The sequence below is a fragment of the Phyllostomus hastatus genome, unplaced genomic scaffold (assembly GCF_019186645.2).
Source record: "Phyllostomus hastatus isolate PE091 unplaced genomic scaffold, TTU_PhHast_1.1 phas_contig_1162, whole genome shotgun sequence".
Classification (NCBI taxonomy): domain Eukaryota; kingdom Metazoa; phylum Chordata; class Mammalia; order Chiroptera; family Phyllostomidae; genus Phyllostomus; species Phyllostomus hastatus.
Window position 1 is genome coordinate 5,141,847 of NW_025333537.1, and position 17,070 is coordinate 5,158,916.

Below are 17,070 nucleotides of genomic sequence, written 5' to 3' on the forward strand. Positions count from 1 at the left end.
ATGCTTACAGGTCCGTGGACATGTGGGGGCAGAGGGTGTTTTTCTGCTCAACGAAGTATTTATTCCACGACTGCTTGAGTCACAGAAGGCACGAACAGCCTGCTGTCGCGTCACCTTCCAGGCCTCGGTGGCCCTTCCCGGAGCTAGCCAGGGGCATGCCCGTCATCTCCTCTGCCTTCCCTGAGACACAGGTGGGAAGTGTGGGTCTGGAGGGCAGGCTGAACCGGAAGCATGCAGGTTGTTCCTGTCTGTGGTTCAAATCCCCACTCAGTCATTTACTAGCTGTAGACAAAGCTTCAGTGTTCCTGTCTGTGAGTGGGGATGAAGTTGGCTGTCGTTTATTGAGCCCCAGCTCTGTGACCTGAATTAAAAACCCCAGGCCTGGCCTTGGCTTGCAGCGTGACCTTGGGCAAACCGCATAACTTCCTGATACCCTTGGTGGTGAAATGTAGCAACTGATGACTGTGTGCAGGGAGGTGACAAGGTATTACCTCATTACATGAGATAATAAATGGGTTAAACGAGATGATAGATATAAAGGGCTTATACAGCCATATTGCCTGGTTCATGATAACGCTCCACAAAAAGCATATCTGCTCTTTTTGATTTCTTATTTTCTTCCAATTCTTATTCTTATTTCCTCCCCCCCCCCTTCCTTCTCTTATCATCACCTGTTTTCACCTTGTGTCTCTGTGTCACGTGTTTTCCCCGTGCCTGGCTCCTCTCTCAGCCGGAGATTGACCTCGCCGGGTCAGAGCCTAGGGTTTCCATCCGAAGGCTCTATCTGACGCGAATGCTTTACTAATGTCAGTTTTTCCTGTCGGGGCTTTTGTTTGTCCATCTGGCTACCAAGGCCGTTTCAAAGACCAGGGCTCCTGGCGTGTCGCCTTCTGTGCGGAGGCACTTTGGAGAGGGACAGAGTGAAGTCGAGAAGACCCCCTTTCCCTCCAGCACTGGAAATGAAAATATCTACAAAGAGTTGTCTGTTATTCTCTCCCCTGGGACCAAAGACACCCGTCCTGCCTCTGTGTCTGCTTGACTTGTTATCAGAAAATTAGAGCAGAAAAGAATCTTTTGTTCGGCCAGGGAGACATCTTAATAGGCACTTTGATGGTTAAGCAGAAGTTTCTGTATCAGTTTAATTGCTGTAAATGCTGTTTGCCTTCTCTGTTATGATAAGGCCTGGATGTTCGGAGAGGTCCCCTCCCTTCCCTTCAAACAATTTCCCTTCGCTGTATGGCTTGCAGCGGCAAGTTTAATGAAATCCAAACAAAGGAAGTGGAGAGGATCTCCGAGTTCGGCTCCTCACAGCCACGCACAGGCCGTGTGGGGGTTATTGTAACCTGAGACTAATGATGCTGCAGCCGATTAATGTGATTGACAGAATTCACCCCTTCAGCTAGATATTGGGGAAATGAAACCAAACGACTAAACTTAATTACTTCTACTTTTCCGAGACGGTGCTGTAATTGAGAATAACAGCATAATTAGGGTACGCACCGAACAGCGAGATGTGCCCGCATCCAGGAGGATGTGCTCCCTGTCGAAGCGAGCTTCAGGAGTGCTGTCTCGGTTACTTTGTGTGTGTTGGGGGGGGCGGAGCAGAGAGGTGCCTGGAGAAGGAACAACCATCTGGGTCTGGGATTCTCGTCCTGCGCGCTGTGGACTTTGGGGCTCGCTAGTTCTTGGCTGTGGGCCGTCCCGTGCATTGCAGGATGGTGAGCAGCATCCCTGGCTTCTGCCCATCACACACCAGCAGTACCCCCCCACCCTAGCGTGACAACCAGATACATCTCCCTTCATTGCCAGGTGTCCCCTGGAGGCCAGAAGTGCCCCTGGTTGAGAACACTGGGGTAGGGGATTTTGGAGGACTCACGAACAATCGCAGAGTTACAGCTTGAGGTTCTGCCAGTGCTTGGCTGTGTGACCTTTAGCAAGCCACCGCACCTCTCTGCGCTCCTGTGTCTGTCTTGGCACAGTGGGAATAAGGAGAATCCTGAGTGCCTGGAGGCAGAGCTTTCGGGTATAAACATTGCAGCACAGTGCCTGACACATGGAGTGATCAGGGAACTCTGTGTTTTTATCGTCGTACTCTTGGGTTCAGCAAACGTGTATGAGCTACCTGCTTGGCCCCTGGCACTCTGCTCTGAGGCTGTGAGGCAGAGATGAAGGGAGATGTGGCCTCTGTCCTCGCAGGAGGGGCAAACCTGTGCAGACTTGCAGGTACTACCTGTCTCTTGACCTTGGCAGACATCGCCAATCGATCTCTGTGCTCCTTCCTATCGAGCCTCAGAACCCTTCTCAACACACTTGCCTAGAGAGCTGCTCTTCCTGTTCCAGGAGACGACCCCCGCCCCATTTGCACCCCACGAGGAGGCTGGGTATCTGAGCTAACCCTTCCTCTGCAGCACAGCTCGCCCACCGTCGCCCGCCCTGGTGCTGGAGAGGGCATTGAAGGAGGTAGCAGGTGGATTCCTTCCTCTCAAATCTGACTTCTGTCCCGACACAAGACAGGAATGGAAAGAAAGAACGCTTTCTCTCTAAAAAAATATGTTTTCTTTCTTGTCTTCTTTTGTTTCCCTCAGAAGCTGACACGAGTGGTAAAATGGATGACATTTAGTTGTTAGTTACACTAGAGGAAAGTCCACGGGCAGTGATTCCGAGTGACATAGCATGCTGCCCCCCCCCGGATCGGCTCTGCCTTTGGGGGCTTGGAAGATCGCTGGCTCTCCCAGAAAGGGTCCCAGCTTTACAGGGGCAGAACTGGGGTGCCTGGAAACAGCTTTCAGATGGCTGCCGCCGGTGCCATTAGACACGAGAGAGAATGTGAGTGGGCTGGAGGTTAAATGCCCCCGGATTGGTTCAGACAGGCTGGGCTCCCCGGCGCGCACACCGCTCCATAACAATCGCCGTGGACAATGAGGCGTGCGTTTGCAGCTCAGGGAGCAGGGCGCCGGCTGCATCCATCTGGCCTGAGAAATGAGGGCTGGCATGTGGGTCATCGCCTGGCCTCTTCTCTCCCGGGCTGGCGGAGACTTCACAGGCGGCACCAGTTCATTCCTGCTGTCGTTTCGCACCCCTCGGGGCCTCCGTGGCCTGTGAGGAGCCGGGGAGTGGGGGGAAGGCGGGGGCTGGTGCTCAGGGCCTATGGAAAACGTCCCAGCCCTCAGCCCGTGGTAGAGTGATGGCAGAAGCCACTGGCATTTAGCCTGAGGCACAGAAGAAAAGACCAGATGGGGACAGGAATCCAGCCTGAAGTCTGTGTGATGTAATGTGTCTTCTTCATTCCCATCAATCCATCCATCCACCCACCCACCCACCCACCTAGCAATTCATCCACCCACTACCCATTTTCCCCACCTATCTACTCATTTGTCCATCCACCCACCTATCCACCCACTCACCCACCAATCCACTGATCCATCCATCCATCCACCCGTTCATGAGTCTGTTCCTTTATTCTAGCACGAGTTTAGGTGGCACATGGTTGGGCATGTTTCAAATGATTACTTACAATGTATACCATTATATCAGTTTTCTATATGGAGTTTACTCTTAAAATGTATTTAAACAAACAAAAAGAGTCAACTGAAGATAGTACACAGGTCATTTTATGGGTCGTACAGCACTATGGCCACAATGAGGAAGGTGGCACTCGCGTGGCCGGCGTCTGCGGTCCACCACACGAGACCTCGGCCTCCGAGGCCATGTGCTGTCCAGTCCCTCGGGCCTGGATGCACAGCTGCCATGTGGCCTCCGAGGCGTCCAACCTTGAGCAAAGGACTTCCTCTTTCCAAGCCTCAGTTTCCTCGCCTTCAGTGTGGGGATGCGGACAGCCGCTGCCCTTGGGAGTGTTCCGACCACGTGGTGAGCTGAGGCCTGTGAGCCCCGGGGCCGTGCCTGGCACCCACCAAGCACTCTGTGCGTGGAAGTGATACTTCGTCGCCTTCTCTGCACAGCCAGCTTCCTCCGAGGCGCTCTCCGGCTGCCCTGGGCAGGGAGCCTCGTGTGGGTTGAGAGAACACAAGCTGAAAAACCAGGGCTCCGCTTGGCTTTGGGTTAACGGGCGATGTGGCCGTCGTCCTCCCCGGGGCCCGCAGGCCTCCTCTTCCTCCCGGGGTTTAGCGGGAGCCCATGCCAGCCGCCGGCCCTCCGTGTAACAGGCTCTCCTCTCTCTTCTCTCTGCACAGACACGCTGTCAGTGCCGCGCTGGTCCCCGCAGATCCCTCGCAGAGACCTTGGCAACTCCATCAAGCACAGGTAGGCAGATTCCTGCGTGCACTGGGGCTGGGACTCTGGCCCTGTGGCGGGGGGAAGCTGGGCGGGTGTGCTCATGTCCATTTGACAGATAGGCAAACTGAGGCCCCAGGGGGCTAAGTGATGGGTCTCCTTGGCCTCGGCATTTGTGTTCTTTGGACACTGCTGCTGAGGGTTTTCTTTGCACCAAGGCCTCCGGCACCGGGCTGAGGGACTGATTCGCCCATTCGTGGATCTTCCCCCACTCACCTTTGTAGAGGGTTTCCGTGCCACGGCTGCAGCACAGAGCGAGATGGAAGGCCTGTGCCTGTGGGGAGCTCCCGGGCTGGCGGAGGGCTAGACAGTTCACAGACCACGAGGGTTCTGCAGAGATTAGGCCTGCGGGGGGCCACGGAGCCCGGGTGAGGCGGCAATGAGCGCGCTGTCCCGGAAAGGCATCTCATCAACAGTTCTTGAAGGAAGTGTGTTGACAGGGCAGTTATTAAGTCTCAAACGAGATAGCGGTGTAGGAAGTAGTGAGAAATGTGTGACAGACACATCAGTGGTCCGGCAGTGAGCTGCAGAGAGGAAGGCGGAAGGCATCCGAGGCGGGCCTGTTTTTTGTTTCCTTTTCACGCTCTGCCCCTGGCTCAGCGCCTCCCCTGGCTGCTGGCTCAGCTCCTCCCCCTGTTTTTGCTCCACCCCTGGCTCACCTCCACCTCTGGATTGGCCACGTCTCTGGCATCTCTTGGAGAAGAAAGGAGCCCCCACCACCCACCCGGCAACTGGATATCCTACATCGGAGGCCTCCTCCAAACTGCCTTGGCTGCAGCAAGTGGTGGTGGCCGGCGGGGAGGGGAGCTGATGCTCGGAGAAGGCTTTCATTTTAGGGGATTCTGCTGCTAGAGTTTGTAGTTTCCGCTTATGGATGGGGGGGGGGGTGGCCCCTTCTTGAAGCTTCCCAGGTGGCATGACTAGCCGTGATGGGAAATGGCTTTCCCTCCTGGGAGGCCCCACCTTGCTTTGGAGGCTCCAAGGACAGTTCTAGCTCCATCCATCGCTCTGTCCCAGAACTGAACCTGGCACATAGTAGGACAGCAGGCAATATTTGGTGAACAAATGAGTGACTGTGAGGAATGATTGGGTAATAGTATAGTCCCAGCTTGATTCATTGGGCATTACTAGATGCGAGGAGCTGTGTAAAGTCCCTGACATTCATGACCCTGTTTGAAACTCCCTGCAATCTATGAGGTCAAAACTGTTATTATCCCCACTTCACAGGTGGGAACACTGAGGGTCCAGTGGTTTAAGCCTCAAATTCATTAAGTCACATGTCTTGGAAGAAGCGGGACTGGAATCCAGGGCCCGTGTGCTGACCCTTTAAGTGGTTCGTGCTTCTGGAGACGGGTCAGTTGCCATCGCCTTGCCCTTGAACACTTCCTGTCTCTTTTCCACAGGTTTTCCACCAAGTACTGGATGTCTCAGACGTGCACAGTCTGTGGGAAAGGGATGCTTTTTGGCCTCAAGTGTAAAAATTGCAAGTAAGTGGCTGTACCTGGAAGCCCTTCTCGCTGTGCCTGATGCCAGCAGGAGTGCTCCTGGGCTCTGAGTGAATTTATGGGGGTTGAGTTTCTCGACCTTGGGGAGAGTGGCTTGCGTTGTTTTTCGGAAACAGATCTTAAAGGAACCCCTGTACTTGGGGAAGGGCTCAGGGGGAGCGGATCTGAATGAGACCCTGGGCTGATGGATGGTCGGCTGGGGCGTGGTGCCGCCCTGCATTTTCATAGCCCCTCGGACCAGGGGTTGGCCGCCTTTCTCTTGAGCTGGCCAGACAGTAAATATTCTGGGCTTTGCTGGCCATGGCGTCTCTGTTACAACTACCCAGCTCTGCCAGGTAGCTCAGAGCAGCTGGAGACAGTACCCGAGTGGGCGTGGCACTCTTATGTATCCCCGTGAAACCTCATGTACATCAGTATTCTGGGGGCTGACTTGAGCCTCTTGACTGTAGCTTGCCAGTCCCTGCGTTACTCTTTGTGAAGCCTTTTCCTCCTCTATTTTTTCTCCCCTGAGCGGGTGTTATGATCCTCCCCATTTTGTGGATGTGAAAGCTGAGTCTGGGCCGAGGATACGGCGCCCGCCTGAGGTCACGCGGCCGGGAAGCGGCAGTCAGAACTTGAACCCTGGTCCCTGATGCCTGTCTTTTCGGTGGCTTCCCATTGGCCTCGAATTCTCCCTGCCGCCTGCCCCACTTCCACGCGCACGTTCCAGGTCACGGCCGGTGGGAGGGAGGGCGGCTGTAGGAAAGCTCGGGTCCCCAACGTGGGTCCTCGCGTTGCCTTCCAGCGGTAGGATCTTGGGCAAGTCGCCTCACATTTCCCTTCCTGGTATTTTCACCCGCGAGAGAGGAATGATCGTCAGACCTGCCCGACGCGGCGGTGCAGCACCCAGGGACACGGCCCGGCGGCAGACTCAGCGTCCTGTCCTCCGTTGGAGGCTGCCGGTGCCTTCTGCCTGGCCTCCCTCTCGCCTTCCGTAAAGGGTCTTAATACCTGCTCCGGCCCAATTACTGAGATGTGGCCAGGGACGTGCCAGTGTATCTAAGAGTTACAAGTGAGCACACATCTGTTTGCTGGTAGGAGCCACTTAGTGTAAAAGGTGGCAGGACACCTCCCCCCTGTAGCCTTGTCCAGCCCAGGCTGGGGACTCTCAAGCCCCCCTCCCACCCCCATCCAGGCCCTGTGAGGGAGGGGGGTAAGCCGCGGGGGCAGGGACCCATTCTAGCCCCCGGCCAGAAGGCCTCACCTGAGTGGTGAAGGTGGGGCCGAGGGCTCCCTTCCCTTGTCGGGGGGATTAATTCCTCCAGTGCGGAGGGAGGCTTCAGTTCCGTGGATGTGAGGGGCGGGGGGTGCACAGGGCAGTCACTACCAGACATTGGTGTTTGGAGGCCTGCGTCCCCACCTTGGTCCTCCAAAAACCCAGGCTCTCAGGTGAGCCCCCAGGATGGCAGCCCTGGGCTTTCTGACGCCCAGAGGCACGGGGCCCGGCCCCCAGGTCCAAGGGGCAGGCTGATTTCCCCTGAACGCCAGCTGCTCCCGGCCCCTCTCATCCGAGTACAGTCACACCGTGTTCTGTGGGGGAAACGCAGCTCTCACAGCCTCGCACCTGCGGAGGGGAGGCTTTGAAGTCAGGTAATTAGGTGACAGGGACGCAGCCAGGAGGCAGCAAGGCTGAACGCTTCCTAAGCCGCTTTAATTTTCAGCGCTAGATACAGAACTCCGAGGTGGCCTTTGCTTCTGCTCTCTGTTCCAGAAGTAACGAGCAGAGGCCCAGACCCTGCCAAGGGCTGGGGGAAGGGCTGGGGCAGGTGTGGGCATCTGGTGGAGAGGGCTGGCTACAAGGGGCCCAGGCTTTGGAAGCAGCCAGAACCGAGTTCGAGTCCCAGCTGCATTGCTGAACTTCCTGTGTGTGTGCTTGAGCAAGACGCTGGTCGTCTGGGAGCTCAGCTTCCTTATCTGTAAAGTGGGCGTGATGTGAGCACTGCCATAGGACCTTTGGAAGCAGTCGATGCAATGTGCTTGCCCCCGGGTGACAACGTTTTATCACAGGACTTCCTTCCCCCCTCCACCTCATGCAAATATAAGTGGCTGCCAGTGTAGAAGCAGCAGAATGCGAACCCAGCCGTGCCTGGATGGGGCAGTCAACACCGAGCTGCCCGGCCCTTGGGAACACTGCCGCAGCGGTGGAGGCAGAGCCTGTCACAGCTGCAGAGCTCCGGCGTGCGTCGGGGGCTCTGACCTTACACCCACGTAACCACCGCGGGCATCAGAGCTTTCTCCAGGCCGCCACAGTGAGCACGCGCTGCAGACCTCACCAGCTGAAATGCGAACTTACTCTTCTGTGAATAAGATCCAGCAGCTTTTGTGTGAAGAGCAGAGAGGCTAGATGGTCATTTCTGTTTGTTTTCAAAGGTTGAAACATTTTGGACGCACTGACGGGCAGATAGAAGGCTTGGGTGGGGGACAGAAACAGGAGGTGCACGGGCCCCGTTGTCAGGGGGTTTGGGGAGGACACAGCTGCAGAGGAACGGGTTTCGGTGAAGCCAGAGTGCACACGTAGGGGACAGCGACAGGTGGGATTTCAGAGAGGCGTCACCGAGACTAGGGAGGCAGCTGCTTAGAAAAAATGGGCGGGACTATTTGTTTTTTTACTTCCCTAATGTTTATTGAGCACCTCCCGTGCACCAGGCACTGTCCTGGGCACAGGAGAAGCAACAGTGGATAAAACAGACAAGTTCTCTGCCCCCGTGGAATTCACGAGCTGGTGGGATGGAAGGGCGGGCGCAGGCAGTACAGAAAGTAAATTATTCAAGTAGGTCATCTGTTCAGATGATACTTCAGTCCTAAGCAGAGTTGCCCAAACTTTGGGCATCTCTGGGCCACACTGGGCCGCGGGTTGGACACCCCTGAAAGCAGAAGAACAAAGCGGAAAAGGGAGACAGGGAGGGCCAGGGGAGGGGCTGCAGTTTTCATGGAAGTGCTCGGGGAAGGTCTCACACCGAAGTGGGGACTTGGGGAAAACAGTAGTTTGTGGGGCAGGTCCTTGCCTGTTTCCCCAAAGTACTTCCCAGAGACTTGGATTTGAACCTGCCCTGAAGGCAATGAGCTGTGTTTTTGTTTGAAACCTAGAGTGACCCTGGTCCTGGCACTGCCAGAGACTCCCCGGGGGACGAGGATCGGATCAGACCCTTGCTGCTCCGTGTCTGGCCGCTGGGCCGGCAGCAGCAGCCTCACCTGGGAACTGGCTAGAAATGCAGAGTCCCGGGCCCCGCCCCAGACCTGCCGCGCGGGAGTCTGACTTCTGAGACTCTCCTGGTGATTCTCGAGCGCACTAGCGTTTGAGGAGCAGTGCTCGGTTGGCCCCCAGACTCCCCCGAGAGCTCCTTCTCTTTCCTCTGGATAAAGGGTCTCAGACCTGAGTGTGCATTAGACGCCCCTGGGGGTTCTGTTAAGACATGGAGACTGGACTCAGCCGCGGAGTTTCTGATGCAGCAGTTCGGGGGTGGGGGTGGGGTCCCAAGAATTAGAGTTTCTGACAAGTTCCCGGGTGGTCTGGGCACCACATCTGAGAACAACTACTATGTAAACATAATTGTTGGACAAAACCAAACTTCATTTTGTGTGAGAGGTTATTTTTTTCCTTTCTTACAGTGTGTGCTCGGTCTTCACTGCTTGCTTTCCAGGCTCTCGGGCTGTGACAGCCCTTGCAGGGTCTTGTTCCTCACGGTAAACCCACTGGCGAATGTTCGTGTGGGGACCAAAAAGAGACGGAACGACCAGGGCCCATGCTGGAGGCCGGGCACACGCACCTGCATGCGGACCCTGACTCTGCCGCGGGCTGGCACGTAGCCGCTGCGGAGCCTTCCTTGCCCCCACTGTAGAAGGAGGAAAATAACTAGACATTCCTTATACAACGTCTAGTTAGTAGATAACATCGATTCATTACATATTACCTCGCTAGGTTACTTTTTAAAATCGGTGAGATAAGGTAAAAGGCTCAGCCTCGTGCGTGGCCGACCTTAATAAACGACAGTGAGTACAGTTCCTAACTTTATGAATTAATTTAGGGGTACCCCTCCCCCCCCCAGGAAGCCAGGATCCTTCTGAATGTCGAAACCCCTTTGCTCCTGCCTCGGTTTCAGGCCCACTTCCTCCGGAATTATCATCAGCTTGTCTCGTTGGCGTTCTGAATAGAGAGATTAATGAACTAATAGGAAATTATACTCAGAAAGCAATTTGCAGTTATCTAAATTGAGGCGTTTTCATCTAATGGGTTCATGAGCGCGGAATGGAGTTTCGTTCTAAGTGGTCGGGTGTCAGCACAATCCGAGAATGGCCTGATAACTGTGGACTCAGCTGGCTGAAGTGTGCTTTTGCAGGGAGATGCTGATGGGTTTCCCAGCCCTCAGCCAGGGGTTATCTGCATCTTTCCTGCCTCTCGGGGCCTTCCACAGGCTTGTGCAGGGCCGAGGGCTGGCTCCCTGCAACCTCTCCACCCCTGTCTGCGTTTCTTGCAGGAGAGCTCAGGGCAGTGATTGGCAGCTGGCCCTCCAGAAAACAGGAGCTGGAACCAAGGGGCTTTTCTTCTGCTCAGGCTGGAGGGTGAGAGGGAGGGGGTGTCTTCGGAAACCACCGATGGAGATGTAGCATTTTAACCATCCCCTCTGCCTGTCGCAGCCACCCCGTGGTCCCCTTCGGCAGACCATGCTTTGGTTCGGGTTATTCTGGTTAGGTCAGCAGTTGTAGACCCATGAGCTTTCCTAGACCAATGAGCTTTCCTAGACCAATGAGCTTTCCTAGAAAGGTAAAGAGTGGTGTTTGGAAGCCAGGGTTAACCAGCAGAAGATTTTTTGTTTATTTTAGTGGCATTTTAATGCACTTTATTCACGTCCCCTTTCCTCCTGCCTGCAGTAGCCTGGCTGGAAATGCTTGTGTTTCTTTCTCTTCCTGTAAGCGGTCACCTCACTGATTTTTGTCTAAATGAGTCATGGATTCCTTATTCAGTTTTGCTCTGTTAATGGATCTTTTCACTTGGATTTCGTGTGCTCTTTGCTTCCCTTCTTGCCCTCTGTCCCCCGGCCTGTGCTCTTGCATCAAATACAATGTTTTGTCTGTGACAAAGACATAAAAGCGTGAAACAAGCCGTGGTTGGTTTGAGCCACTGGGCGCATACTCTTCCCAGCCCTTGAGAAACTAGGGGAGCGATAAGCCTGATGTTGCAGCTGCTGCGAAGTCTCCCGGAAGCTTCGGGAATTTGTACAACGGGCAGGATATTGGCAGGATATAATTATGATCATGCATTTCAGAGATCACCAGCTTGAAGCCTGAACTTACTTTTCCGTTAATAGAAACAGTTCAGTTTGTGCAATAATCATAATGGGAATTAATGGACCCTGACATGCATTTTTATCTCTTGTAAGAAAAAGTACGGGTCTGATTACAGGTGTGTGTGAGGGATGATTGTAACTTTACTGGGGACTGAGGTGGGGTTGAATGTGATGATGGTGATGATGGTGTTGGTGGTGGTGGTGATGGTGGTGGTGATGGTGGTAGTGATGGTGGTGATGTTGGTGATGATGATGATGGTGGTGATGGTGATGGTGATGACGGTGACGATGGTGATGATATCCTGCATTAAGAACTGACTTACGAAGTGCCAGACATTCTGCTAAACACTCTTCAGGCGTGATCTCATTTAATCCTTGCAACAGCCATGGGTGGTAGGATCTGTTATTATCCCCATTTTACAGACGAGGAAACAGAGACCTTCAGGAGTAAATAGCTGACCCAGATTCTCACAGTGGGTGGATTTGCTCTTCAAACTTACCATCCCTCCGATTCAAGATCCTGGACTGCTGACCACTTGACATGAGCAAAGGGCCAGCCACACAGTAGGGCAGCAACAAATGCCAGCCCCCCTACTCTACTTCCTTGAACGTAATAACCAGAACAAATGCCAGCCCCTTCTCTGCTTCTCCTTGAACATAATAACCAGAACAAATGCCAGGCCCCCTACTCTGCTTCTCCTTGAACAGAATGTGAGACTCTGCTCTCAGCCTGGCCCTGGGCCTGAGCCATTAGCCTTTTTCTCATCCCTCCTCCGGCCTGCCGTCCTCTCCCACCGGCCTTTCTTGACCCGAAAGAGGAGAAATCGGCCTTTGTGTTCCGGTACACACCTGCGGTCCTGGGTGCCAAGACGAGTCCGCGGTCACTCCCCTCTCTCGGGGAAGTCGGGGGGTGAGGCGGGTCGGAGGGGCGTCCCCAACAGCTAATGACTGTCCAGGTTCCGTGCAGTGTCCTCCTGCGGGGAGAACGGTGCTGGGGGTTTCCCAACTATTTTCCATCATGCCGCCGGAGCCTGCGGTCTGATTCATGTATTTTGTACTCAACACCTTCCTCATTTCTGTTACTGGGCTTTTCTCTGTACATGTCGTAGGCCAGAGAGTTCGACCCCACTGAGCTGTCAGCAGGGAGGGGAGGGGTGTTCGGATACCCTTCACTGAGAACCTACGGCGGCGTTTCCAGAAGCATTTGGCTTGGATCTGAGACCCCGGGGGAGCAGAACTGCTGGGCTGAGCTGTTCGATGGAGCACGCCCCAAGGAGAAGGGGCGATGCTTCGGTTTACTGATGTTGCAAGAAGTCTTAACGAGTGCGCTTCACGCAGGGGCCTGGGGAAGGGAAACCGAGGTGAGGCGTACGGAAGACGGAGAGGGGAAGGCTGCCCTTTCAATGGTCAGTGTCTGCCCTTGCCAGAGGGCCGTTTCCAAAAGGCTCATCCAGCCTCCACCCTCCCGTTTAAGACCCCCTCACTGGTCTTCCCTCACTCTCGGAATGAGAATCCAGCCTCACGGTGAGACTCTGCGCCATGCGTGCCTTCCCTGCCGCCCCTCTGCATGCCCAGCGGGGAAGGAGACCTTTCGGTCACTGCAAGAAAGAGCAACCAGGGGCGATGCCACTCCGGGGCGGGGAGGGCGAGGAGACGGGAATGCAGAGAGGGACTTACTTGCATTTCCCAAACTTCAAGGGATATGATTTATAAGAAACAGTCATCATTTTTCCCAAACAGATTTTGATCGAGACTCTTAATGCTGCTACTTCAGTAGCGTTTGACAGGTTTCTCCATCTGCCTGTCCTTCCTTTTTCTTCTTTCCTCCTCTCGCCCCCGTCTCTCCGACATTCATTCAGCATGGAATGCACCCGTCCAGGCCAGGCTCCGAGGAGAGGGGCCACGGAAACGGGGAAGGCCCGGGTCCTGCCCTCCGCATGAATTCACATATTTAATTTTCAGACGGAGAACATGTCTCATTTAGCCAGCAGCTCCTTTGGGGGTTGAGATGCTCTGTGTAAGCAACTTTTCTCAATAACTGAAGCTTATCCTATTAGTCTTGAACGTTAAAAAAAAAAAAAGAAAACCATTTTCAATGAAAGTTTTAAATAAATTCTTTCCAAGTTTCCAGGCTGCACGTGGCCCGCCTGGCGTTCCCTGGCCCCCAGCATGTTTCGGCCCTGCACGCGGGCATGTGGGCCTGTTGGCTGCCCACGTGGGTACTGACCTGAGACTTTCTCAGGAGATCCTCGTCACTGTCTGGGTGAGGAACCCGGACCCCAGCGAGGCAGACGGATGTCGCCAGGGTCTGAGACGGGCAGAACCGTGAGACAAGCTCAGGTTGGCTCGATGCTGAGGCCCAGGCTTCTCGCCCCTTCTGGATCCACGTGCACCTTTCCCTGGGCCTGGCAGTTGCCCACAGCTGCCATCCTAGGTCGCGGTGCTTCTCGGGCGGTGTCTGGTGCAGACGTTTGTCTGGGCCGTCGGCTGGGGCTCTGCAGCTCCCCTTTTGCCTCCTTGTGGACCAGAGCGCCCGGGAGCCCGATTCTGTAAGGACCGTGGGCTAAAGAGACGTGCTGGGGACAGTGAGCAGCGGGCTCAGCTGGGTGCGTGGTTTGTGGGACAGACCACAGGGGTGTTCAGAACCTCCTGTGATAACCACCATGTCTTAGCTGGCTTCCCGTGACAGACCTTGAGATGGGTTCAAGGGCAGGTGGTTGGTTTATTGGGGGGAAGATCCCAGCCCTCACCAGCAGGGGAGTGAGGCGGGGAAGCAAAGGCAGGCGGCCCAGGTGCCTTGCAGACCAGCTGTGGGCCACAGGGGCCTAGTCCCACCTGACACACCCCTGAGCTGTCCCGCCCAAGAGAGAGAGAGGACTCAGGTATTCATCACTGCAAGGAAAAACAACGAGGGGAAACGCCGGGGGCAGGAAACGGGCCGAGGTGACTGGTGGTCCCTCGAGTCACGTCCTGGTTCGGGTGCGGTCCACAGGTTACACTGCACTGCCCCTGCTCCGTGGGGCTGCCTCCACAGCACGCGGGCTTCTTCACATCTGCACGCCACCTTCCAGCTGGGCTCGCGGGGGAACGCTGGTAGGTGGGGGTGGTGGAAAGGAATGGTTTCCTTCTGGAAGCTTCCAGGATAGAGTCCAGCTATTTCAAAGGAACAAAGTGCAGAAACTTCTTGGTTCGACTGTTACGTGGTATCAGCAGCGTCCCAACTCAGGGTTTCCCGAACATCCTTCTGACTGAGTCACAGTTGTCCAAGCCTCCGGTGGCTTCTCAGTGCTGTAGAGCCCAGTACAGACTCCCTGTCGGGCCACTGGGGGCTCGTGCCACCTCCCCTGCCTCGTGCCACCTCCCCTGCCTCGCGCCACCTCCCCTGCCTCAGGGTTTCGTTACTTTTGTTTTCTTCACTTCAGCCTCACTGACCTTTAACTTTTGACCCCTGAACCGAGCAGACTTGATCTTGCCCTGAACCTTTTGCACCTGTTGGAAGCCCTTCTTCTTCCACTGTCCAGTCTGTTTTCCTGTATTATTTTTGTGTGTGATCTTAGCACGTCTGCACTTACCTGTTTATTATCCCTCCCCTTTACACATAGTGGCTGCATCTGCCTGTGCATTTTATGGCCCAGGGCCTGGGGCATGGTAAGCCCAATGAAATGTTTGGAATGAACAAACGAATGAATGAATGAATGAACAAATGAATTAATGAAAGTAAGTCTAATTTTAAGTTCAGCAGAGCTTTTCATCAGGATTTTGATGCCACACAGTTTATAGCACTTGACATAGTAGTTGACAGGACTGTCATGGCTGAAAGTGACTCTGTATTGGATTGTCAAAAGTATTCAAAAAGTTGACTCTTCTTTTGTTCTATGCATCCATCCATCTACCCATTCATTCATCCATCTGTTCATCTGTACATCCGTCCATCTATCCATCATCCATCCATCACCCATCCATCCATCTAAACATCCATCCATCCACCACCCATCCATCCATTCGCCATTACCCATCCATCCACCCACCCGTCCATCCACCCACCCATCTAAACATCCACCCATCCATTCATCTATTACCCATCCATCCATCCACCCATCCATCCGTCCATCCATCCACCCACCCACCCATCCATCCACCCATCCATCCATCCATCCATCCATCCATCCATCCATTCACCCATGCAACCTTCTATCTGTCCACGCATCCATCCATCCATGCAACCATGCATCCATCCAACCATCCATGAATCTTTCCTTCTCTTTCTCTCAGGTTAAAGTGCCACAACAAATGCACCAAAGAAGCCCCACCCTGTCATCTCCTTATCATCCACCGAGGAGGTAAGTATTTAACACTTGCTATCCTAGATCGGGGTGGGGTGGGGGCCATCTGAGCTAGCCAGCCGTCCATCCAGGCTGATTCTGGATACCTTCTAACCCCCTGCTGCTTGCCCATCTCATTTCTCTCCCTCTGACTCCCTTCTTGATACCTGTTTCCTCAGTCCACCCCTCACCTCTGCTCTCCCTGTTTCTTGCCCCTATAATTTGACTCTCTGATACTTTAGCTCCCAGATTCATTTCCTGCTCCCTAAATCTTTTTTCTCTTTTTGTGTCTCCTCTCCCAATTTCCATTCTCCTCTCTTCCCCTCAATCCTGTTGCTTTTCCTTCCCGCTGGAAAGAGTGCGGCTGAGTGTCCAGCACGTGCTCTTCACGCTCAGCCAGCTGACCCTGCGGAAGCAGGCGTGGGGCGGGGTCTGGCTTGGACCTGTTGGTTCGGGCCATCTGTGTTCTGTCTGCTGGTGCCCTGGGAGTGCCTGAGCCACACTGTCCAGGCTGGGAGGTAACGGCTACCTTTTGGGAGCGCCACTGCCAGCGGCCTACTGCACAAAAGCAAGACCAGTTTAGATGGAAGGAAAGACTAGAAAGAAAGACTTTTCTCTGCCTGCCAAAGGCTCGGCACCTCCTTGAGAAAAAGTCTTGCATTCCAGCTTTCAAAACAGTTGTCCCTGATTCTTGCCCTGTGGAGTGTTACCCCAGACTCCATAATCCACACTGCAGTGCACCCACTGGGGATGCTCTAGGTCTCTGCTGTCCAGTACGGTAGCTACTGGCCACATCTATTTAAATTCAGATTGAACTGAAATAAAGATAGAAATTGAATTCCTTGGCCATACCAGCCACACTTCAAGGGCTCAGGTAGCCTCCCATGGCTACCGTATTTCATAGTTCAGGTAACGAACACTTCAGTCACCTCAGAAAGTTCTACTGGACATCGCTGGGCCAGCCCTCACTGTTCGAAGGCCCAGTGACACCCCGGAATCACCGGGGAGCATGGTGCCCCGTCCCTGACCTCCCAGATCAGAATCTGCATTTCGTCGGGGTCCGCAGCTAATTCCTGTGCAGGCTGAGGTTGCGAAGGGGCTGCTCTCGAGTAGGAGTTGCCAGCTCAGATGCCTTCCGGGGCCCGGCCAGGACCCTGAGTGCGAGAATCTGGCCAGAGGGGCCCAGGGAAGTGGAGAGCGAGCCCCGGTGCTGGCGAGGCGGGCTGGCCGCGCCAGCAGCCGTGGGGCCCTGCGCCGCGAGATGTCTCACGCTTCAGAGGAAAGCCAGACTGGTTTTATGTGCCATATGCTTATGTTAAAACGTTAGCAACTTGTGAAAAGTTTAAAAATTCTTGCTGGCCTCCTCTCTGCCACTGCCCCCCTCCCCCCATCTGTAGGTTGGATGAAGCTAAGCCTCCAACTTGTGGGGTAGCAACTTGCTAACCAGAGACTTGAGCTCCTCCTCCTCCTCTCCCTCCCCCCGGCCCAGCCCCCCCGGCCCTGGCCCGTGCCTGCTCAGGGGAATTACCCTGCTCTAGAATGAACCCAAGGGAGAGCTAAAGGAGGAGGCAGGCGGCTGCCGAAAGTGCTGAGGTGTGTCCCGAAGCCAACGGGCCGTCGGATTTTGAT

At 54.7% G+C, this 17,070-nt stretch overlaps 1 protein-coding gene across 1 annotated transcript in view; it reads left to right on the forward strand.

Annotated features, from left to right (window-relative positions):
- The window catches only part of KSR2 (kinase suppressor of ras 2), a 268,843-nt gene that overhangs the window by 196,778 nt on the left and 54,995 nt on the right, over window positions 1-17,070 (forward strand). Inside the window, exons 6-8 of the mRNA XM_045843859.1 lie at window positions 4,191-4,260; window positions 5,694-5,777; window positions 15,392-15,457. Coding sequence (XP_045699815.1) covers window positions 4,191-4,260; window positions 5,694-5,777; window positions 15,392-15,457 — 220 coding nt within the window. The remainder of the gene's footprint in view (window positions 1-4,190; window positions 4,261-5,693; window positions 5,778-15,391; window positions 15,458-17,070) is intronic.